This window comes from Haemaphysalis longicornis, unplaced genomic scaffold (genome assembly GCF_048455015.1).
Source record: "Haemaphysalis longicornis isolate Haplotype H1 unplaced genomic scaffold, Haemaphysalis longicornis Haplotype H1 scaffold_4, whole genome shotgun sequence".
Lineage (NCBI taxonomy): Eukaryota > Metazoa > Arthropoda > Arachnida > Ixodida > Ixodidae > Haemaphysalis > Haemaphysalis longicornis.
In genome coordinates, this window is record NW_027526361.1 from 205,105,761 (window position 1) to 205,130,571 (window position 24,811).

General features: G+C 48.5%; 1 protein-coding gene across 2 annotated transcripts in view; it reads right to left on the reverse strand.

The window, feature by feature from the left end:
• LOC144179618 (histone-lysine N-methyltransferase 2B-like) overlaps window positions 1-24,811 on the reverse strand; it is a 70,373-nt gene that overhangs the window by 18,540 nt on the left and 27,022 nt on the right. The window contains exons 10-26 of one of the 2 annotated variants that reach the window (XM_077708039.1): window positions 24,303-24,413; window positions 23,778-23,888; window positions 21,185-21,328; window positions 20,059-20,151; window positions 15,811-15,919; window positions 15,456-15,511; window positions 15,122-15,179; window positions 10,583-10,731; window positions 9,350-9,506; window positions 8,643-8,707; window positions 8,125-8,205; window positions 7,556-7,793; window positions 6,116-6,189; window positions 5,704-5,841; window positions 2,692-2,850; window positions 1,873-1,993; window positions 1,413-1,491 (exon numbers count right to left, since the gene is read on the reverse strand). In XM_077708039.1, coding sequence (XP_077564165.1) covers window positions 1,413-1,491; window positions 1,873-1,993; window positions 2,692-2,850; window positions 5,704-5,841; window positions 6,116-6,189; window positions 7,556-7,793; window positions 8,125-8,205; window positions 8,643-8,707; window positions 9,350-9,506; window positions 10,583-10,731; window positions 15,122-15,179; window positions 15,456-15,511; window positions 15,811-15,919; window positions 20,059-20,151; window positions 21,185-21,328; window positions 23,778-23,888; window positions 24,303-24,413 — 1,943 coding nt within the window. Of the gene's footprint in view, window positions 1-1,412; window positions 1,492-1,872; window positions 1,994-2,691; window positions 2,851-5,703; window positions 5,842-6,115; window positions 6,190-7,555; window positions 7,794-8,124; window positions 8,206-8,642; window positions 8,708-9,349; window positions 9,507-10,582; window positions 10,732-15,121; window positions 15,180-15,455; window positions 15,512-15,810; window positions 15,920-20,058; window positions 20,155-21,184; window positions 21,329-23,777; window positions 23,889-24,302; window positions 24,414-24,811 lie in introns of both variants that reach the window. The other variant, XM_077708038.1, reaches the window with a different exon arrangement.

Consider the following 24,811-nt stretch of genomic DNA (forward strand, 5'->3'; position numbering starts at 1 on the left):
CCACCCAGACAGCGTATCTTTTTTTTTTTGTGCAGCTAATTACGTGAGCCTTTTATATTAGATTTCGTTTGCCCGTTCTTTTTTTTCTAATACATTTTTTTTTAATTTTTGGTAATTAAGTGACGGCGCTGTATTGGGATTGCGATTTCGTTCTGTGTTTTCGCTTTTTAGTATTTTGATCTTTTGTTTTCATGCCTGCTGACAAATGATGATTGTCAAGCTGGGTAACTTTCATTTTGTTAGTCTTCATATCACCTGAAAGTCAAGGCTGAACTTAAAAGTTGACCCCCCCCCCCACACACACACAAAAAAGTGTGACGCACCAGGTCGCGGGTTCGATTCCCGGCCGCGGCGGCCGCTTTTCTGATGGAGGCGAAAGCAAAAACGCCCGTGTGTACGAGATTTCGGCACACGTTAAAGATCCCCAGGTGGTCAAAATTAATCCGGAGCCCTCCACTACGGCGCGCCTCATCGCCTGCGTTGCGTAGGTGCGTTAAACCCTAAAATCAATCTATCAAAAAAGTGTGACGAATATTTTTTAGAAGGAGAAGGAAAGCAAAAAAAGAAACCAGAAGTTGTGCTGAAACCAAAAATCCAATTTCAACCAACACCTTCAAACAAACAAGAGGCCAACATTTTGTCCTTTCCTATTTATAGATACGTACACAAGCAGGCAAAAAGCTTCAAAAGATAACGCAAAAAGAAAAAAAAAGAAAAGAAAACGCAAAAGAAAGAAAAAGTCGACCCCCTCCACAGAAAAAGCGTGACGAATATTTCTTGGAAGGAGAAGAAAAAAAATAAACCTGAAAACAAACCCCTTACCCAGTAAGAAGGGAAATAAGAAGGGGACAGAGGAACATGTGTTAAAATAGAAAACCCATTTCAACCACCGCCTGCAAACTAACAAAAGCAGGGGACCCCCCGAACTCTGAAGAGGTCAACCTGGGAGTAATTATAAGATTAGAAGCCACTAACTTCCTCTCCCCATTTCCTCGACACCGGCCAAAAATGGAACCGCGAGACGACTTTTCCTAGCACGAGAAGGTCAGTGCTACCACTTTTCCTAGTACGGGATCACCTAGAACGAGATGCCCTCTTTGACCAGTTTCCCTATGACCAGTTTTCCTAGGACGAGTTGGCTGCGACGAGTGGGCCGGTTCCCCAAAAAAATACGACAATTCGCACAGATCAATACGAACAAAAAAGTTAAATGAATGACTTTAACACTCAACTCTCTTACGTACCCAACTAAAGCCAGTGCTAGAGTCCTCGCTGCACTTTCTTTGCACTGCAATTATATGAACCCTGGTGCTTGCTCCTGGTTTCAATAAGACCTCCGTATCAGTGAAAGTGCGGTCACAACACATGCGGATAATGCTAGTTCCTTGAAACTGAATTGGGAGAAACGGTACCTATAGTTGACAGGAACGAGGACATTCTCCAGATCCGACGCCTCCGTCAGATGTCCCAGGCTTTCGATGGTCATGGCACCTGCATGGCCGAAAACAAGACGACACCCGACGCGCGCATATTGTTAACACCAACCTGCACAGCGTTGCACAGGTCGGGCGCCACCTACAATGCCCTGGCATTATTACGCTTTCAGTAGCAACTTTTAAATGTTACCGCTCTTGCCCAACCCCCCCACCCAATTTTCTGTTATGCCAATCAGAGTTCACAACACCCTCGCATAAAGCTTGCTTGCAAAATTCAAGCTGCTCAGTGACAGCCATTGATGACAATACCGTTTCCTAAATTTTTGGGACTGTGGTTGGGTGGAGGACTGAATCCTTGTGCCTGTGTATGCAGTACACAGTAGTTTGGTAGCGATAAGACCCCATTCCAGAGCAGTAAAAGAGTGAGGTTCCTGACCTGCGAGCACGCTGATCTCTCGGGCGAGGCTTTCCTCCCAGGCCTTCTGCCACTTGGAGTTGATGTCCTGCTGGTCCACGTACACGGCTCGGCTGACGGAGAACTTCTCCCCTTCCACCACCTGGCCAGCCCGAAAGAAGAGCAAGAAACTGAACACCACCAACATCCATTCCGTGTGCGACACAGGGCGAAGCCTCGGCTAACGACATTTATCTATAGCTTCCCTTGTGTCTTTCTTTTCTTTTTCTTTTTATGTTACACAGGAGGAGCCCACAACAGCAAAACGTTTTTAAGAGGCACCACCATCAGGAAATTAGGAAGACAAGCTTGAGTCCTAGCTCTACTGATGAAACAATTCCTTCATCTGAAGTTCTCATCCTGCTGCTCTTCCGATTCACAAGATGACCCCATTGCAGGAAGAGAGCATATCGCCGTATCGACAAGTGGTAATCGCGAAACGAACCAAACAAAGAAGGGAAAACCCAAGGATGGGCAAAAAAATATCAGCGCTCATCCCTGTCCTCTCTCTCCCTTGTTGTGTTTGGCACTTTAATCAAAAAGATGACAGGTTTCCATTTTTCCCAACTCTTTACCCTACTGCAAGTGGTAATCGCCGGCAGCCCAAATTCAGAGTCACAACCATCTTGTGGGCTCAGAAGCAGGTACAAAGAAGGACACGTAACTTTCAGAAGTCAAGCTTCAAAAGTCACATTCACACATCCGCGCATGCGACACCCACACACACAAAAAAAGGTCGACCACCAGAGGGCCAAGGCAGCCACAGCAGCAATTGAAAGAGACGGAATACAGGTGCCGCACCTCTCGGTTGACGTTGCCCTGGTGGAAGATGCAGAAGACCTTCTTGTCGTCCTGGAAGACGGCCCGCGCCGCCCGTGCGCAGCCAAAGTGGAAGTTGGCCGGGCAGCCGCGCACGCAGCAGCCCACCGTCGCACCCACACAGCCACACACCTCGCAGCGCTGGAAGAGGAGAGAAAAGGGAGCACCGAGATGACTGAGGACACATCCCCGATGCTACTCGGCAAAGAAAATTACAAGTAGAACAACAAACACACCACATTTACTCAGTTATGATACTTGCGTCTCATGAACCAAGCTCCCACGAGTTTGGTGTGAATCATTTGTGGTAGAGTTATCTCTCTTTCTCTCTTTTCCCAGGGAAAACAGGACCAAAATCGCATGCATGTTAAGAGACCAAGTTTAAACCAAAACTGCACTAGTGACTGCCTATCGTTAGTGCAACCACTGCGTAACGTTTTCAAAATTCTGCAACTTGTACGCCGAAGCAGAAGATGCTGAGGAATTTGTACACTACCACATAACTAAATGAAAATGTAAGCATGGAGGGCAACTATTTTTCTGCAATTTCCTTTCCTGACACAGGAAGGTAATACTGTCCAGAAAGTACCCCTTTTTGGTCCTGTTTAAGTGCCGGTTCTAACAATTTCGTGACTACGCCTATTCCCATCGACAGATAGTATGTTGCCGATTAATACAACTTCAAAGTTTGGCACTCTCCAAGCACTGCTGGACAGCTAACGCCATCCAAAGGGTAAAAGAGGACGTATTTCATCAGTTTCGCTAGCGAGTTTTTTTTTCTCCGCCACGGGAGGATTTTCAAGGTCCTCCGCAGTAAGGCGCACGTGGTTTCAGCTGCGGCGTCGATGCCGCATGCCGATGCTTCACGGAAACAATGGATTCTGGCAGATTTTGATGAATCTGAGCTGTAATCTCTGGATGATAGTAGCAGCACAGACATGTCAGACGACTTCGATTCGTCAGACTTCAGTACGGACGGAAAAATTGTGTGAAACCGCCCCGAAACGTCAGCAGGTCTCCGCCGGCAAGTTTCGCCTTCTCTTCAAGTCGTTCTACCGCTGCCGCGCGTTGATGTAAACAAATTCAGCCTGTTCTAAAAGACACAGCTCTTATCTGCAGGGTGTCGACTTCATTCGGGCGGGACCACTTGGCATCAGCAGCCCAGTGGCGCCAACCTTTACTTCACCGCATTGAAAAACTGCTTCACGTGGTGGCACGATAGGCACTAGTGCTTTTATTTTTGTATGTATGTAAATAACTTTTGCACTCAGAGAGCTCATGTTTGCAGTATTATTCTATAAGGGCCTTGTATTCAAAGTGTATATTTCAATTTTTTTGTTTAGTCTGGGCAAAGTAGCATTAATGTCATCATTTTTTTTCTTTTTGTTACTTGTTTTTGTTTGGATAATTTTTTGATAATATTTGTAATAAATCTGTTGTTTGAAATTAATAATGCTGGAAAGCCCCATCCTTCCTCTATCATTTCATACCTTACACTTTAGCATCAGTAATTTTTTGTGGCAGGAGAAAAATATTTCTTGGACTATCCGAAAACAACCGGTTTTTACGCGGTCACGAAAGTAGTAAGCCATCGCCAAGGTCGTTATGCAGTTAAATAAATGCTTGATCGATTGTTTCCGCCTGATAAAGGTCACTTTGAAAAGAAAAAGATCCCAAAACACTGAAAAAGGAACACACTGATGCAACAAGCATTCGTTTTTTATCAAGACAGCGCAGTCTGTACACACGTCTGAGCGCTTGGAAAGCCATCTCGTGTCCAATTTTTCGCCCACACGATCAGAATCTCCAGACATCAACTTTCCAAATGCTGTTAAAATCATTGTGCAAACAACGTATCTTGAATACAGCTTGCACAGGCACATACATCCCGACTAAACTAACAGAACCGTTACTGGCTAACGCTACTGATTCCCACACTACTGATTCCCAAGTACTGTTCCCACCTTGACTTTCTTTAAGAAGAAAAAAATAAAAAAATTGTACGAGAAAAGAAAATGAGGGAAGCCCTGCCCCAAATGAGTACGCGAACACCCGCATTCCAAGGCAAGAACAGTCAAGGCAAGTCTTGACGACCGTACTTACTGCATGTGGCATTCAGCCAAATCAGCTGAAAAAAATGCTGAAACAATGCGCGCAGAGAGATCACAGTCACTATGTCGTGCAACAGCTGCTCCCCTCTCCTATGCACTTAATGTGGCAACAGTAAAGCGATCCTCGCCAAAATGTGGGGCACTCTGCAGCCTCCAAGTTTTTCTGAACAAGCCTCGGTCGCTGCTTATGAAGCCATTTCTCAACAATAACACATGCAACCACACTGGCCTCTTGGACAGTGCAAGCTCATTCATGGCTTCAAAATAACCTTCAAAATAACGAACACAATTACTACCACAACCAAGGGGCAAGCAAGGCTAGGAAGGATGTGGCTAAATTAAACAGACAGCAAACAGGTGACTTTGGTTCTTTCAAATGACCGATCCAATGCCATTTCTGCCTGCCACATTACTGGCTTCAACCTGAATATCAGTTTTTGTATGTACCAATACTATACTACCAAATGGTTTGAAACGGAGTTACAGAATTTCTTACTGGATGGAGCTAGGAGCTACTAAATGCTCCAATTTGTCAATACGGCACCAATTATCGCGAAAAAGTTAAGAAAACAACTCAAAAGCATCGCCTCGACGTTAACTACTGTTTCGCGGCCCTTCTGAGGCCCGGTTCACAGCAAGAACTAAAAATTTCAAAATTTTGGGGGTTCAGCGAGCCAACCTGAGCTACGAGGCCTCGCACAGTTGAGGAGTGCTCTGGATTACTTTCGACCACCAAGGGGACCTTTACTGCGCGCCAAAACCTTGACACATGGGTGCTTTCGCTTTTTCACCTCCATTTGAAGAAATGAGGCCACTGCGGCCGGGATTGAACCAGCAGCCTTAGCCGGCCACTGATCCTGGCCCAAGCCGAGAAAGCACTCACCAGGTAGCGGCCGCGCATGATGGCCGCGTGCACCTTGTGCAGGGAGCCGTCCGCCTGCTCAAACACCTCGGCCGACCACAGGGCGCAGTTCACGTGCACCCAGTCGTCCTGGCCGGCGTACAGCAGCCGGCCACACTTCTGCAGGGGGGACGGGGAAGGGCAAGAAGGGCGTCACCGATGAGGCCAATGAGGCCACAAGATGTGCGCAGGAGATGTCAGAGCGTCGATCTGGGCTTGTAGTTTACGGCTGTGGAACATTACTACTGAGCGCATGAGTGAACAGGATGGAAGAAGAAGTAGGGACAAGTCCTCGACTTCACAGCATGGGACAATAGCGCTGAACCCGTATTTGCCTGTTACCCTGTTCTCAATAATAATGATTAGAGATGGCTTGCCCCTGCAGGCCGCTCACCATGCTGGAGTCGTCGCCAGGCTGGCCACAGAGAACGCAGCGACGAGAGTCCACAGCGCTGCCTCTTCCATGCTCTGCGGAAAAACAGGACACGGGCCGTTTGCACTGAACCGACAACCTCTTCCTTGGGCACTCGTCAAGCTGCACTTATTGTAGCAAGCACAGGTGTATTTCCCTTGTGACAGGCTACTGACAAAATTGCAGAAGGGATTGCCGATTGGCTGACTGAAATGCTGTGCTTCGAAGGAAAACGCGCAAATGACAGCACCAGGCAACACAAATCAGCGCCAGTGTTTAGTGGTTCCCTTGCTGTGCTTTGTCAATCGTGCTGTTTCTTTCCCTTCAGAGTACCACCTGGAGTACAGCTAGCTCAGCCAGTAGGCATTGTAATGACTCATGGAGTACAAGATGCCATCAATCAGTCCCTGTCACAACGAAGTTAGCTGTACTTCAACAGCAGTGGCAGCATGTGGCAAAGCCAAGCATGTGTCACAATGCAACAGTTCCACACAGGCAGGCCACCACTCTACACGTGAATAGCCATTTGATCTTTTGCCTGAAAGGGAGAACACCAAGTTCTAGCAACGTGGGGATTTGTATGGCACTGTTCTTTCTGTCGTTGTTTCTTGCTCAAAGGAATTACAGTGGATGCTTAGGACCTTCTAAGAATGTGAAGGCGAAGTTGGGCCTTCTGTTGGAACGTTCTGTTGTCGCATTACTCAGATGGCTACTGCAGCTTCATTCACGACTGCTTCCTTCCTACAGAGGTTACAACAAGCGGCATTTCAAGCTCCTCCATCTAGCTTCCTCTGTGGCTCGCGCTCACAGCCTTCCTTACCCACAACTAGGGACTGATCCACAACTAGGGACTGATCCATCGTCGCCCGTAGTTGTAGTAAGCTGGGTTTATTACTGGCTCAAATACAAAGAAGGCTTCCGGCCAAGGTAGCGAGCCTGCTGCTCGATCAGCAGCTGATGCCCTTGACACTTCCGCCATAGGGACGTGGCGCTGGTGTCGCTCCCCACAGATGATCACGGTTGCCAGAGCAGTGGAGGCAAATGCACCTCACTACAATAGTGGTGTACAATAAAGCTCTGAGCCCGTGAGGCAAAATGTATACAGTAGCCAACCGTTTTTTCGGACTCGGAAAATTCGGACTTTCCAGAGGAACCACCACAGGAGTAATGACTTGCAGAGTGTCCCACAGGAGTAATGACTCGCGGATCATTCGAACTGCCCTTTCATTCAGACTATTTTTCGTCCCCCTCCAGGTCCAAAAAATCGGTCGGCTACTGTACAAGCTGCGTTCAGGATCCACTACCCTTACTCAGAGCCCATCAACAGCACAGCTGCTCCCCTTTTCTGGCGTGCACTCCACAGCTCGCACTAACAGAAAATTCTTCAGGCCTCCGGAGAAAAAAGCCTCAGGGGCCTCTCACCGGTGGCGGGGTCCGCGGAGGCGCCGTCCCCTCCGGCCAGGTCGTCCGGCGGCTGCTCGGCCAGGGGGTGCGCAGGCGGGGGCCTGGCCTGGCACTGGGCGTACAGGTGGTCCCCGTGCGGGGGCAGCACGGCCTCGGCCAGCAGCAGGGCCCCACCCCCGAGCAGGGCGCTGGGCTCGTGCGGGGGCGTGGGCGGCAGCGGGGAGGGCCGCAGGCCCGGAAAGGCCTCCTCCAGAAGCTGCCGCACAGAGAGGGGGAAGGGGGAGGGCGTTGTTACTCCGCAAGGTAGTTCAATCTAACAATGCAGTCAAAGGGAACCAATAACTCACACACACCATTGCTGGGCCAGGCAGAAAAGCACTTCCTACCAGCTCAAATGCATGAAAAGCACCCCAAGCAATGGCCACAGCAATTGGCCAGCCTTCCAGCACAGCTAAAACGGCACCCAAGTGCCCTCTACATCCCAAACAAGGTTAAAAGCACTGTGGCCACAGTCAGCACCTGTAACACCTGGGACAGAGTGCACAAATCGTTCTTTTTTTAAAAAAACATAGCAGCAGGGGATGTACCTTGCCCAGCAGCTCCCTGACCATCTGTGCCGAGACCCTGCTGGCAATGGCGGCCTGCAGGATGTCCTCGCAGAACTCCTTCTGTAGTGCGGAGGAGACAAAAGAGCAGGCACTTGTCAGCTAACCCTCCCCTTGTTTCCACTCCAACAATTCAAATCACTCCCAATAATATGAGCCACAACAGGAGTGCAATACAACAGCAGCTTGCTAAGTGGGGAAGCAGGGGAGGAGCAATCAACACAAAATGGCCCTGATCCAACCTTTTTTATGATTTGAGGGAAACAAATATAGGCTAGGTGCACGAATGTCACAGTTTTGACTGGAACCAAATACAAACACTGGACACTTACTCTAAATTGAAAAAATTGTTCTCAAAATTGTTCTCGATTGCTCTCAGAGAACCAATGGTTTTCCGCTGTGACGCATATGGCGCTCCTAAGAAAACTGTGACAAAACGTTACAACGTGACTGTGAAAAGAGCAGAAAAGACCAAGAAGAAGAAGGAGGAGGGAGCTCACCACGGTCGTGTACTCCCCGCACTCAAGCCTCCGTTGCACCTTGATCAGGTCCACAAAATGGAGCTCTGCACAACAGCCACGGAGGAAGGAGAAAAAAAAAAAGGATTTACACACAAGGACACCCACACACACCCAGTGTGACAAGGGCAGTGATCTGAATGCTTCCAGTAGCTGTCACACCTGCTCGTAGGCCCTTGGACCCCTCCGTTGGCAATGATGAAAATGACAGGTTGTTGTTGACATCAACCAACTCCTCTCTTTTATTGTTGTGGTTTCCCTTTTTCACTAGAGCTGCCTCACGAGCAGAGCTGGCCTCTGATCACTTACTACACCAAGGAACACCTAGTGCTAACACACGCACACACACACACACCTTCAACTGTTTCCAGCGCAGTGCCCAAGAGTGCAGTCCTGCACCCTGATACGTGTGCAATGCACTAGCGAGTCCCTCCGTAAGGTGTGTTCCCTCAGCAGCACGCACCCACAAGCTACAAACCACCTCTGCTGGTGCAGCCACAAGGACTGGCATGTGGCTGGAACGTAAGCACTGCGCAAAGCGAACCACTCCTGCAACATACTGGCGTGTAGCAGTGCACCTGTAAGACACGAGCCCAACCAACCAGGGTGATTTCTCTTCGCAAGTCCTGTGGCGCCCCCATTCGACGATCGTACCAGCACGCATCCACTGGGATGTGATGGGCACCGACCTGTTCGGGAGAGGGTGGGGGCGCTCTGCTGCTGCTGCTGGGTGGTGTCCATGCTGGCCTCCCGGTCCTGGGCCTCCTCGGGAAGGGCCATGAGGTCGGGGGGCGTGGGCACTGCCTGCTCCAGCACCTGGCACCGGTCCTTGGAGGCCTTCTGCAGCTGTGGGCAGGGAGGGAGAAGGGAGGGAAGGAGAGGCTCTTTATTGGATATCAGGGAGAAAAAATGCGCGCCAATCCACCTTGTGAAGGTGGTAGGAAAGCAAAGCTGTATAAACAAAACCCACAACAACTGCCCATGCGACGTCACTGCAATTCCCGCACGTAGCTCTACAAAGGGTGAAACCAGAGACAAGGGGTCCCATTACAGTTTATAACTCTGGGACCCCTTCCTCTATATGTCTTTTTACACACCGTATTTTCATTTTGACAATAAACTGAACTGAAAACTGAAACTTGAACTTAACCACACTCTTTATTACTTCAAAGAGATATATTCAAAGAGATGTATTGGTGAAGCACACAAGTGGAAACTTTTTTTTATAAAACTGAAAGAAGCTCCAACCTGGTGTTAGATGATGTCACTTCTTTCTCCTCCATCTCTGCCGCCGCCGACGGAGGTGACAAGATCGGCGGCAGAGACAGAGAAGTGAGATGCCATGCGTTGGTGTGAGCTTCCTTTCATTTTTATAACTCCTAGCACATGCGCAAGGCGCGCACACAGCCACTACACATGCCAGGGGCGGAGAGCACAGCGGTGCGAGAGGTCGCGTGACGCTATCACGTGGCATTCAGCGAGAACGCTGGGGGCAAACACGCAAATGTGCTCGGTGAGTGCAACGTCTGCCTCCCCCGTCTCCATGTGGGCTCGTACCTCAATTGGTAAGACAACGGGCCCTCGCTCCGTTTCTCTATTCATTCCAGCTTCGATTCCTGGCAGAGCCAGCAGCTTCTTTTATTTGTTCGTCGGAGTTTTGTGTTCACACCAAAGGTCACGACAAAACCCTTGTGGGGTAGAGGTACAAAGCTTCGCTTTAAAACAGAGAGTTTAGCCTCCTACAAGGTACTCCATTAGGGCAGGAGGGTAACAGGGAAGGAAGGCCCCAGAGAGAGGAGCGGGAGGGATGCAGAAGAGGGAGGGGCCGACCACATAGGGGTAGAGATGACCCTCACAAAAGTCTCGGAGTGTAGGAGATCCAAATTTCACTCTGAGCAGACGTCCCAGGGGAACTCCCTCACCTCGAGCAGGGAGTTCATGATGCAGCGCAGCCTCCCCTGGAGCACGCGCTCGGCCGTGCCCAGCCATAGCCGCGGCGAGTCCGGCTCACACAGCCGGCACAAGTACAGCTCCGTCTCGGGCAGCAGCGACAGCACCTGGTACAACTCCTCTGCATTGGGGCAGGGAGAAAGGAAGGGGGAAAGGCAACGTGTGTTGTGGGGGACAGCAGCACGGCACGCCAGTTGCTGCTGCAAAGCACCGGCTCAACATTGTACTACGTTCGTTTAAGTGGGGGACATGGCTCCTGAAACTATTTCTATTAATTTCTAAGCAAATCCAGTGAAACTTGCCAGTCTAGCTGCTTTTTTTTTTCCCCCACTGATTTCAAATATGCCATTATTTTTTTAGTCAGTCAATTAGTTCTCGAGATAATGAGAGATAACTAGCCATTTCTGGACTTACAATAGACAAAACAGTGTTAGCCATAAAACTGTAATCTTTGTACTTTTTAATACTGCGACCCCTGGTGAGTGGAATACGAGAATCTGTTGTTCGATGCATTGCATGGAACTAATTTTACAGCTCATTAAACTTTGGTGTTTCAAATGGGCGTTCGAAATGGTTCCTCCTTGCCACTGGTGCCACCAAAGTTTAATGAGCTGTAAAATTAGTTCCAAGCGGTGGCGTACCATCGTGGCAGATACTCAATGACCACTTTCACTAGAGGCACACAACGGCAACATGCATTGCAATAATCAGCCCTGTTATCAGCTGATGTCCATTCACTCCGACTCACTCCCTGAGCTGTTCCGTGACCGCGATAAATAATGCCAAATTAAACTATGTCCCCAGCATCACGACCCATACTTCCGCCAGCATATCCTGGTGAGTAAGAAAGGTGAACTATATGATAATATCGACCCCGGAAGTACCAACTGTACCCCTTTATTAACGAAAAATGCCATTTACCATACCAAAGACATTCGGATGCTTCTCAGCCACTGCCCGTGCCGCAAAAGGCAGAAACATCGAAGGGAACATGTTTAATGCTTGGAACGACAGAAATGATGTCATCCTTGCCAGGTGCCGATTCCCGCGGCAACAATTTCACTCAAACAAAAAACACAGTTGTTTGTTGAAATGTGTATGAAGAACTGAAAGCCAAAAAAAAAACAGAACCAGGAGAATGGAGCTCTGTGCCTCCCCCCATTCCTGAGTGCACCACACAAGGACAAGCCTTTGGATATTATGGAAAGTAGGTTTAGCGCAGTAATGCCAAGGACAGCAAACGGACGGGACGAGCGGTATCCTGTCCGTTTAGCACCCATCCTGTCCGTTCATTGTCCTTGCTGTTACTGCGCGTAGCCTTGTTTCCGTAACCACGAACCAACTTGCCGAAGAAGACATTCCATTAAAGTACCTTTAAGGGGGGACGAGGGTCTTAAAACTAACTTTTTTATTTATGGGTAGAAACTTATGAAAATTTGCACACTGATGTGCTTTTCTCTGTAGATTTCAAATATGCAATTATATTTGAGCTGGTGCTGTTAGTTCAAAAGTTATCATACAAAGTCTAAACCGCAATTAGGTAATTTCTTACGCAGCTTTAATGAACTTTCGCATTGCATTTTGTCGCTTTTAATTACATGAATGGATAGCCAGAGAGTTCCCATACCCGATGACATTCTTCGTTTTTCTCTAAAATCACGGCATCCTAAAAAAATATGTCAAGTACAAAAAATGGCAGTATTGGATATTTTGGCTCATCAAAATAACTGCAAGTCATCATTTATGCGTAGCCTAAACAGAAAAACTAAGAATGTCATCGGCTGCCTCAGGCTGTACTGAAAAAAATGGTACCAAGATTGACCTTATGAAGCAAAAATAAGTTTCCAAAAAGCTGCGTAAGGCTGAGGGAAGTGACCAAAAATATGAAACTGACAAAACTGCATTTGAAGTTTGGCCATGTGTTATGAGATGAACCATCAGTAGTGTAGCTTCAAAATTTCCCAGTAACAAAGACATGTTCTTCCCATTTTCAAATCTGTCTTTGGATTCCAAAAATGTCAACTAGAACTGGAGATACAAAAGGCCAAGTAACGGACCCCAACAGGAATTTAGCAAAATTTATCGACTTCGAATCTGTTGGCATTTTGTTAGCGTTGTGAAATCTGGTGGTGTCTTGCTGGCGTCGTGAAAACTGCAACAGTCCTTCGTGAAGTGCCATCATCTATTACAGTGCACTGTGGTACCCAGAATATTGTGTACGGCAAAAGTGTGAGGGTGAAACTTGCTTTAGGTGCCCCCCTTTTTTGTTCTTTGGTGAGGCTATTTCATTCGCGGTTTTTATGCTGGAAGTTTGAGAGGATACAGGGGTGGGACACTGCGCAGTGCGTTTTCCGCAAATGCATCATGTTGTTGGCCTTCAAAAGAGTCTTTTGGGGAAAATAAATGTAGCTGGAAGGCAAACTTTCTTGGCCTCAGGGGATAAACCCATAGACGCCTTTTTCCTTCAAGCCGTGCATGGTGCGGCTATCTCCATCGGACATCACGGTTGTGTACTGCAGCCCATTCTTGGAGAGCGAGCGCTTGAACATTATCAGGGCTGCCTCTACCTCCATGCGTCCTGCACCACAGTCAATGTTTCGCTGACACTCATGGTCTGCCAGCCAATCTTCGTAGCCCTCATCTGAAGCTTTGGGTCTGATGGTGCAACCTAAGCAAAAGTTAGAGAGGACTACATGATCAATCACCAAGCTGGTGTACACTCCAATGATGCAGCCCACTCCAATGTGTGACAACCGTCCCTTTGTCATCCACGTGCCATCAAACATATCATCTATGTTGTTTGGCGGCTGACCAAGGTGTACAAGTCCTTGATGGCACGCACACTATCAGCTTCAGAGGCTGCTGCAGTGTCCTCGCAAACCTGAACCACTTTCCTCAAGTGCGCTTGGAATGTCTTGTGGTGCAGGCCTCTGTGGGCCAAGTTCATACCAGCACAAAAATCTGAAAGAGCAGTCACCCCCTTCCCCATGCTTTGAATACTTTTCAAAGCCCTCATATTCACTTCAAAAAGAGTGATATTGCCAGATCCTTCGGTCCTTGGCGAGGAAAAACGTTCCACACGGTGTTCACAAATCGAGCACGTCACCTCGAGCTTCACGGCGAGGCCGTACTGCCGGTCAGGCTTCCTCAAATCCGGCGCCGCCAGCCCGCACTTGCCGCACCTGACATGCGCGAAAAGGTCCTTCAGCATTGCAAAATCCACTAAGACAAAATCTGTGCCGGATTCTTCCTCTGAGTGCGCCAAATCCACTTCAAGGAGGTCGAATTTCCGCTGCGTTGCTGACTTAGTCTCCGTTCCGCGCTTGACCTCGTCCGCGTGTTGCGCGGCGATCTCCTCCGCCGTGTAATACCTCGTGTCAAGCCGGCAGGACGTGCTTGGACCAGGTATGGATTCCGGAGGTGGTTGGTCAGGCGATGGGGCAGGCGAGGCAATACGAGGCGGCGAACGATTCTCATCCGGCGGAGTCGAGCGGCCCGAAGTCGCACCACGCGACCTTGGGATAGGCGGACGACGCTTTCGCTTCCCGTGCGCATGAAGGGTCGTCTTCTTCAAACGTACGTCTCCTGGCATCATTCACGAAAGTACGCGATGGAAGAATTAGAAGAAACTGTAAAAAAAAACTGCTCTAAGCGAGCGCTGTGCCAGAAGAGCGGACTTCGTCAGACGCGCGTAGCAGACGCCATGATGGCGACCGCCATGACAGCAGTCGCGCCGACCAATGGGAGGGGTCGTATGGCGAACTCAAACCGCGCGCGCCCGCTCTAGCCAATCAGCGGCCGAGAAGGTGCCTTCGGAAAACTGGCAAGGCCGGTCGTTCTACTCAAGCGACGCCATTTTGAGATATCGCAAAATGCGCACAAAGAAACAAGCTTCAAAACAAGACCAAGATGGCGGCGATCGGTCGGCTGCTTCGCCCGCGGGGCGCGCGGGAATTTGAAGCAACTTTTGCCCAATTCTGGGCATTTCGTGGCCCTCGAGGCGTTTCAAAACATGATTTTAGAGTATTTCCCGATGGAATTTCGCGTTGATATTTTGAAGGCAGGTGCTTGAAGGTACAATAATTCCAAAAATTGGATTTTCTCAAAATCGATATTTTGGCCATTTTTGACCATTCTAAGACCCGCGTCCCCCCTTAAATATTAACCATAGTGCTCCAAATGGCGATCAGGTGATTTACTTAAAGAACATTTAAAAACACTAGAATACTATTTCCAACCATGCAGAGATGCAAACTGCCTTTTAGTCGAAAGAAACTCTGCTGGAATGCCACTTAAACGTACACAGCACTCATTGCGAATAGATTTATGGCCTTTCTTTAGCAAGCTGTTTTGTCAATCAGAAAATATGGAAAATTTCATAATGATTTTTGTTAATAAATTTAAGAAATAAAGAAGCAAGAGCATGTGTATTTTAACACTGTTTCCCACTAACCTTACGTCTGCCATAACATGATACACGCATAGCTCCCGCGAATTCATGCCGTACTCACCCGAGATGCCATCACAGCGAGCGTGAATCCATTTTTGGCACTGGGAACATTGGACCATCTGCAAGGAACGAGAGATTGCACGGTTTGTTCCCAAAGGGAGTCACTCAAAGGATGTTTTACATAACACAGCTACATAGCACAGATAGCCTGTGGTCCCGCAACACTTATCGTAACCAAAGCCCTCACTCTACCCACAACTCCTCCCAGACAGAAATTAACAGACCTAATTATTCGTTGCTGTTCTTGTCACTTTTTGCACCCTGTCTCCTCCTCCCACTAACACAAAAGGGGCCTCTCATTCCAGAGAACTGGGAGACGAAACAAAAGCACTCACCATTGACTCGTAATCATCGTCTTCGTAGCACTTCTCACACAGCGGGCAGTAGTTGCCTGGAAACACAAGACCAGAGTATAAGCAACAAGTTCTTGGTTGATCGTGGGGTATAACGTGCCGAAGCTGCCCCTGGGCAATGAAGCGCACCATAGTGGAGAGCTCCAGATTAATTTTCACCACCTGGGGATTGCTAATGTGCACCGAAATCTTGACACTTTGGCATTTTCGCTCTTTGCCTCCACCAGAAAAGCAGCCACTGTGGCCGGGATTAGGCAACAAATTCTTGCACGCACGCACGCACGCGACCGCAATGGCGGTGCGATCGTCCGGTTTCCCCAACAAATCCCTTGCTCACCTTTCTCCCGTAGCAGGACGCAGTCATGGCACAGCGACAGGTCAAAGTTCCACGCAGAGTTCTTGGATGAGGTTCCACAGCTCTTGCACCGAACGCACTTGACGCAGAGCTGCGAACACAGGGCAGGAGGAAAGGGAAGGCGGGGGGACCACCGTCACGGTCGCGTTTGCACTGTGGAGGAACCACACTAACAGAGCCGACCTTCACTTGCAACAACAAAAATAATTATAATAATAACAATAATAATAATATTCCTCCTCCTCCTCCTCCTCCTCCTGTCTACGCTCACTGCAGGGCAAAGGCCTCTCCCATAGATCTCCAGTTATCCCGGTCCTATGCTAACTGTGACCGATTTGTCCCCACAAACTTCTGCCCATCTAACTTCCTGCTGCCCCCTGCCATGCTTGCCTTCTCTAGGCATCCACGTGGTTACCCTTACTCCGTTATTCTGTTACATGCGCAATCACACGACGTCAATCTTCCAGACAACGGGTTAAAATATCTGAAGGTTAAAATATCCAAAAAGCATCTCAAACAGCTGAAAATTCAAATTGAGGGGGTTTAATGTGCCGAAGCCACCCCTGGACTATGAGGTGCGATGTACTGGAGGAATGTGGATTGATTTTCACAACCTGAGGATATTTACCGTGCGCCAAAATCTCTCTCTCTCTCTCTGAAACTTGAATTGCCAAAAACGTTGACTCAAGTTGTGGGAGTTGAATTTTTTTTAAATTTGTTTTTTGTTGTTGTTATGTTTTATCATCAGAAACCCAGAAATATCAAACTCGCAGAGACATTGCTGTCACGAGCCCCCTCACGATCCATAGCACACTTCCTGATAATGACCACTTTTATATGCTCATCTACTACAACTACATACACGAGTTTTCAATGTGCCACAAATAAACCAGACCCTCTCCAGTGGAGTACTCCAGGGGAGTACTCACTTCAAAACAGCACCATCATTGCTAAGGCTTCGTCCCACACCTGTGAAAGCCAGCAAGGTAAAGTTCTTTCACACACACACACACAAAAAAAATAAAACACAACAGACGCTGCCGGTGGCAAAGCGACGTGCCAAGGCCTCACAGAGCCGTGGTTAACCAACAAAAGGGACAAAAGTGCGGCCCACATCACCTGTCCAGTCAGCGGCCAGCACGTTTTTGAAGTCGGGGTAAAAATCATACATGAATAATTCCCACAATGCCCCTTTTCAAAATACCGAGTATATAACTTAGGCAGTGTGGCTTTTACATACATGAAGCTCTTATGTGGATTTATACGGTACTTGTGGCCTAGCAAGAAACTTGCAACTGAAGTCACAGATCAAGAACGTATATAGCAGGTAAAACGGCCCATGGTGATGGGAGTGCACGAGCGACCGGATAACGTCACAGTGAAAACCAATGCAGACTACAAAGCTTTGTGGCTGTGGTGATGAAGGAGATTATGGTGGCACCTGATGGACGGAATGATAGCGGCCACGATACAATCCAGGGCTGCGCGGTGAAATGCCAATCGCAGCGGCAGCAGTTTCTTCTCCCACGGCAGATGCCAATAGCTCAACCTGGCCAAGTGCTTGTGACTTGGGGTGTGCGAATATTCGAATATTCGAATACAAATCAGATAGCACCTCCGCGGCTAATTCGATTCGCAAATCGAATATCTACTATTCCATTTTTCGAATACAGTTGAACCTCGATATAACGAACCTCGATTTAACGAAATTCGCGATATAACGAATTTTTTCCAGTTTTCTACCAAAATTTTGCTAAATCCATGTATTTTTATCTCGATTTTACGAAGTAATTTTGTGCGGCGCTTTCGATTTAACGAAGTCACGGCGAGAAAGGAAGAACGAAATTCCGGTCGAGGCACGTTTTATTTTGTCTCTCAGAGCCTACATTGAAAACATTAAGTACTCACATCTACTGATAAAAGGCTAAAATGAAAGAAAAGCGGTGAATTATGCGGTTGACAACAATTAAAAGCGATAAAAGCTGCTGCTCAAAACCCGCTAGCGGTCATGGACGGTTTAATAGTGCCGCCACCATTTTGACGTCTCCATCGTTGCCTACGCCAGCGCCCTCTATGCTTAGGCTGCCAAAGCCTACTTCAAGTGTTTTTTTTTTTTTTTTTTTTTCTACGCGTCTTTGCTCACGGTGCTGCTGCCCTAAGTTGTGCTCGCTGATAACCACATTAATATTTTGTTCGTCCATCATTAGATGAGTCTTATAAGCAGCATGAGCACTCCAAGGGAAAGAAAAGTGTTCCGAACAAGAGCCTGTCGACGGTAGACCGACGGCCACCGAAGTGATGGATGCCATCGACGTTCTGCGGAGGCACACAGGCGCACGCGAATGTTTGAGCAAGCCTTGTTAGCGCTGTCAGCATACGAGCGTCACGTAAAGCCCACCCTGGTCAAGAAACGCCAAGCACTGCTTACGGACTTCTTCACTACGGCTTGAACATCGAGTGCTGGTGGCAATAAATTGCTCTCCGAACGTGGTCAAAACGTGTTCATTAGACAGCTGCGATGCGGAGAAATCGGTTTCTTTAGGGCTCAGCGGGCATACAAGTAATTGCTTAATCAAATTTGCCAGAAGATATTTAATGTAAGCTTTCCACTTTAGCGGGAGCACGTAAGCGCTGCTCCACAAAGTGAAGCGGTCCGTGTGTACTCCGCTCAATTCTCAATCTCGAGTGTCGTGGTTGCATCACGCGCCCATACTGCAGAGCCTTTGTGCATATAAAAAGTCTAGACACCCTTCCGCTGTTGGCCCGCCGCACCCCTCAACGCCGCGGCTAAGCCTACTACTAAACGGACGAAAAGAGGCGTAACTTTGAACCAGCACCTCGCCGGGGTGAAGTTCACGGGGCACGGACGCGGGTTCAATGGACTAACAGCGGCGTTTAGTAGTGACCGAAATGAAAAAAGAAAAAGTGAAAACCTAGTCTGCTATCATATTTAATGAGGCGTTGCGGAAAAAGCGCCGGTTTTACGACGACACGAACTACGGTCGGCTATCCGAATTCCATTGCCTAAGTGTTGAGGCTCTTAATTCACACAATTTTCGCGGCCAGTTTTAGTACAAATTTCGCTTTAAGTGGAGAGGTAACTACATAGCAGTTGTTTCTGAGCGATGGGCAAGGTTTTGAAACCTCAATAACTGGTTAAATTAACTGTAAAATCGAAACCTCGATTTTACGAAATTCTCGATTTAACGAAATTTTCGCCCGCAAGTACGACTTCGTTATATCGAGGTTTAACTGTAGTCGAGTCGATTTCCCGAACGTGCCCGGCCTTGCGAAAGCGAGAGGCAACAACACACGCTAACGCACTGCTGCTACACCGTCTGCTCAGCAAGTTTCGTCCAAATCGCGCTTTCGACAAGCGCGCTTTGCAGAGGTTGTAAATTTTATCTTGCTTCACAGAGTAATCTGCGATTGCGTTGATTGATAAGACCTTTTTTTTTTTTTCGAGCCACCGCTGTCGACTCTGGCCACCATTTTGAATTCTGCGACCGGATGTTTACATGTTAGGGCAGCTTCCGGTAAAGACAGCCGCCGTTTTGACAGCGCTCCCGTTAATTTAATATCAAAAGCGGTTCTGGCTGTTTTTCATACAGTTGGTGTATGGTTACTGCGTGTTCACTTGTTTTTTTTTTTGTTGTTGTTGTTGTTGTTTTTACCACAATGGATAGCGCAAGCTTGCCCACAACAACTGTACTGCACTACTGCACTGCCACTACGTACTATCAATGCTTCACGCAGCCCATGTGTTTCCAAAAAAGTGCCTCATCGAGGTCTACGGTTGTGCAGTGTTTTTGCATCCTATTGTTAAGTGCTCGCTTCTGGATTCCGCTCTGGATTCCTGGAGTACTGCCGATGCGAGTTGAAAAGTGTGTTTTCCAGGCTGAAAAAGAACATCATGTCTCCTGAACATGCAAAGTAGCTTATGCTTTTGCACAAAAACCTATGAAAAATCAAGGCCTGTAAAAAAAATTGATATTCGATATTTGATTTGATATTCCATTCGAAAGTTACTATTTGGCGTTCGCACACCTCTACTTGTGACGTCACCTAGCCATCCTAGGAAGCAACGTCAACCCTCCTGTCTTGTCCTTACTTTAACACACAGGGAATTGGTTGCCAAGCTGCGCAGGAATGGTTACCAAGCGTCTGAACGGGGCGCACTTGAGCGGCAAACGCTCCACAGGGGAGCTTTAGCCAGACGCAGAGACTCACCCAGATCTTCTTTTTCCTCGATGGCTTGGACGGGTATCCCGGCCCCAAGCAGCCCGTGTGGTACGTCTGCTGGCACTTGTGGCACCGCAGCAGCTGCTGCAAGCAGGGAGGACACACAATGTCATTTTCTAGAGGGACCATACAAACAAAACACAAGTTTGTTCGATTTGACAGAACTAGCAGTTGGTAACTCGCCCAGTCCCACTCCAGCCACAAAAGATGCAATATGGGCGGGACTGACGTATTAGGGGCAGGCATTAAAAACGTAGTTATCAGTCTGAATGGCCAGTCAGCGTTCAAGCGATACGGTCGAACAGATCTAGAGGCACTGCATACAAAAACTGAGGGTACAAAAGCGATCGACAGCAGCAAGCAGAGGAGATAGCCAAGCGAGAAGGAAGAAAGAGGACCGAACAGATATCGAAGGAGGGACAGGAGGAAAGAAGAGGGCGTGTCTTTACTGGTGCCCGTCAAGCCGCTCTGCCCATGACAACCGGCCTGGGTGTCACCTATACTCGGTTACAACTCAAGAACGGCACCACCTCATGTAGTGTATCACTCCGCCAAAGCGCCGGACCCGTGACGTCAGTGCGCACGCATTTTGAAAGGGGTTTGCTATGAATGCGTGATATCGTCTTCCTCCTCTCACGCAGTTTGTTTGTCGTCACTGGAGTCATTTATAAGCATATTAAGTCCGAAAAATCACCGGAACGGCTCACGCCATGTTCAAAATATTCCGAGTAACGCCCTACTTGCGCCGCGCAGAGAAACATCCAGCTACGGTGATAAGGCACAGCGGCAACTTCCGGTGCCGTTCTTAAGTTGTCACTGAGTATAGCCACAGAGGCGCACACTCCTTTCTTGATGGCTTCGTATTCTTTGGATTGGGAGGCTTTAGAATCACTGCATTTGGAGGAACAATTGGAGAGGATGATGCTAAAGTAACACAACTGGGCTATACTGGAAAACTGGATTTGTTCAGAGCTGCTCCTAATGCATTTTTCCCACACGTCGCCAAACATCTCTCCCGCCCAGCTGACAGCAAGGACCTCTTCCCCCCCCCCACCCCCCCCCCCCCCCCCCCCCCACTCTAGTGAAAAAAGCTCTTGGTGCTCCCCCCACTCACGGAGCTGCTGCGGTGTCCACAGACGGAGCAGGCCTGGCAGCGGGGGCAGCACCAGCACTCCTGGTCCACCCCAGCCTGGGGCACTTCATCGCTCTCCAGGCAGAACCAGTGGTACGGCTCACAGCACACCGAGCAGAACAGCAGCTGAAACGTTAGAGAAGAAGGTGCGGATGAGAGACGGAGTTCGTGTCTGCCCTGGCATGTGTCCAAATGGAACACAGATTTTTAGGGGCGAGGCCCCTTAGGGGCTCGGGCTGTTGGCGTATCCTGTCGTCGTCATAATCGTCATCTCATGCAGTCACGGTACTAAAACACCGGGACACTCATTTACGCCTCGCGCTAGAACGTCACGCGCACTAAAAAAACACCGGGATACCTGTTTACGTTTCACGCTGGAGCGTTTCATAACACATACTAAAAAAACACTGGGACACTCGTTCACGCCTCATGCTAAAGAGCTTCGTGCTTCAAAGACGAGACTGTATACCTGTACCCCACACAATGGTTTCACTTCCGTTAGTGAAAATGCGAAGGTGCTAGGAATGCACTTATACATTGCGTGCTTTGCTCCTCCCCAGTTTTCACGTTAGCGGAGATGGCCCGAGCCTTTTCTTTCTCTCTCTTTTTAAGCTATGTACACCTCAGTTTCCACATATAGCTTGTGTGCGTAAATCAGTGTACAACAAAATTTTTTTTCACACTAGACGTAGGCGTTCGCGTTTTCCTCCTGAATGGCTCCTGATGTGATGTCTTGCCCGGTGTTTTTCTCGTCCAGCAGAGAAGGGCTTCTGCAGCGATGTTCTGGCTGGTGTCTTCCCCGTCGAAACACACGCACGTCATTTATGCACGCATGAGTGGTGGTCAAGGAGTTTGGGTTGGTGCGGCACAAAGACAGCAAGATGCCTACGATGAAGGCGGGAAACGGGCAGCCCCACGTTTGTCCGCTAGTACACAGCTCAGGTACTACCCAGTTTTAAAGGTGCCCTGCCACGCTTCTTTTACAGGTACTTTTCGGGCCCCAAGTCTGTCCGTGTCGTTCAGATACAGATGCAAAAAGAATTATCAGGAGCGGTGCGAAGTGAGAAAGCCGTTCAATTTTTAAATTTAAAATACGAGTGAATTAAACAGCTAGGAAGTACAACAAATTGCAAATTACACACCAACGTGTTTTGTTTTGAGCCCTCCTTGAACTGCGCCCAGCTTCGCTGACCATCTTTCTTTCTTTACAAAGTGGGAGGGTGCTGAATATTTTTTTTTTTTTCCTGCATATTCCAAAATTATATTATAAAAAGAGTGAACACTACAGTGACCCTTCCTTTCTCCTTCCCTTTCTGTGAAAATAATACACTCATTAAGTCTTACACTGTTTGCATGTTTCCTGCTGTCCCCAGAGTTGCTTGGTAGACAACAAGGTTACGCACATTCCGACCACCGTCGATCCTCCCTTAAAACTTTGGAATGCTGGAAGCGTAAGCTGACATCATCCCAGTAATCTCCTGTTACACAAATTACTCAATGGCCAGAAAAATCTCAACTGTGCCAAAGTGACTCAGAATGTGCTGTAGGAACCACTAAGGCAACAGGGACACGACCAATAGCTCTGCGAGATTCCTAGTTAATCAATTACAAGCATCTAAAAGAGCGCTGTAGCAGACGACGCTGCATCTCCTGGTGTAGCTAGCACACAAGCAACCACGAAGCCAAGGTGACATCCCAGCTCACCCCAGCTAGGCAGCCACAAAACGAGCCGAGCTCTGCTCACAGAAAAAACAGAGATGACACCGCAGGGTAAGGCCTCATTGATACAGCCGTCACCTTCTCCGTCACAGCACTGTCCCGACAAAAAATTGCAACGGAGACGCAACAGAGTAGCATTCGTACTGGAACTCTCCGTCAGAGTACAGGGTCGTTTTCCTAGTGATCAGTTTAGCCTAGAATTGAGCGTGATCAATCTGAAAAGTGAACAAAATGCCGTGATATATACGACACAAGGTGCCTGTAAGTGCTGTAATGCAAAAATAAATAATGACTTAGATTTTTGCATGTGCTCACTTTTCGCTAAATTGAGCTGTAAAGATATAAGTTTTCTGATTGGCTGGTTTACCACGGGGTGTGGTCCTGTCGCGTTGATAGAACGCCAACGCAGAACTCAGCCTCCTGGCGCTGTCGCATCGCCTTCAGTGAGAAATCGCCTCAGAAACTGTCACCCATGATGGAAGACGGTGACGTGACGTGACGGGGTGAGAAACGGCTGTGTGAACGATGCCCAAGAACAAACTGGACGACATGCTAACCCATCTGTTAGCTGCTTGTCAGTGGAGCGTGTCGTCCTGTTTGCTCTTGCTCTGCCCCGTCGTCTTTTGCGCACGTCTTTCTACGATGCCTAACCAACTCGGCCAACTCTCAATCCAGCTCAGCTCAGCTCAGCGCCCTTTTTCCCAGTGTGGCCACACACGCGCGCACGTTTTTCCTCCGAGCTGCCCTTTGGCCACTGGCTTGCGCCACCCGCTAAGCCATCTGTGACGTCCCTTCTGCCTGGCCCTAAAGGCCACCCTTTTTTTCAATTTCAACAGGAGCCCTCGCCCGAGGTTACCTCCTCCTTGCCGGCGCTGCCGCACAGGAAGCAGACTGCGTGCACGGCAAACTGCTGCCCCGACACCAGGGGGAAGCCCACGGGGATGATCTTGGACCGCTCGTACTCGTCCTGCAAGAGAGATGACAAGGGAGAAGCCCCCAGGTCGATCAACTCACAAGGGTGCGCCGGCTTTTGTCGTAGTCAACCACATTCATTCCCCCATGAATAGCAACAGGGCAGGGCTCATTGCCACATTCCAACACTCCGAACAAGCTCAGCTAAATACACAGAACGAACACAAGGTTGCCCTCGCAGGCATGAAGAATGAGCAGTACAATTTTGCAGCAACAAGGTGCTAGAAAACTAATGTTTTGAAAGGATTACAAATGTCATTTATAAATCCGAATTCAAGTTAACTTCACGCCTTGCACACCTTCGCGTCTTCCACTCTGTACTCTCCCAACATTCAATCGGAGAGTCTACAGGAGATAAACTTGCCCCAAAAACCCAAAAAAGAACGCGTAGCCAGAGCCTCCTGCTCACCCAGAATAAGGCCTGCACCAGGGGCTGGTTCCCGTGCCCCACCGACTTCTTGCTCAGTTGTCGGGAGGACAGCGGGTGGTCGACCACCTTGGGCACCAGCGGAGCGTACAACTGCAAGCAACAGAAAAGGGCAAGGGGGGGAGAGAACAGTCGGTGTACACGCCTCGGTAAAATGTCCAGTGGCTATCGTGCAACCAAACAATCTCTCTCCCAATTCCTTGGGAACTCAAGCCTGCCTACGTGTCTCGCAGGCAAAAAAAGCCTAGCAACTATCACAGACTGCTAACACTGTGTTTGCGACTCTCTCTTCTCAGTCTTCGTCTTTTGATGCCAATTACCCTGATGTGTGCACCCATTCTGTACCTGTCACGGCACCCAAAAAATAATAATAATAAAAACAGTTCTTGTTCTATTCTGCCAGGGTGCTGAGCTTGCACTGTGGTTAGCCCACTTGGCTGCTGCTTGGATGACCCTGGTTCAAGTTTTACGCAAACCCAATTTTTTCTTTT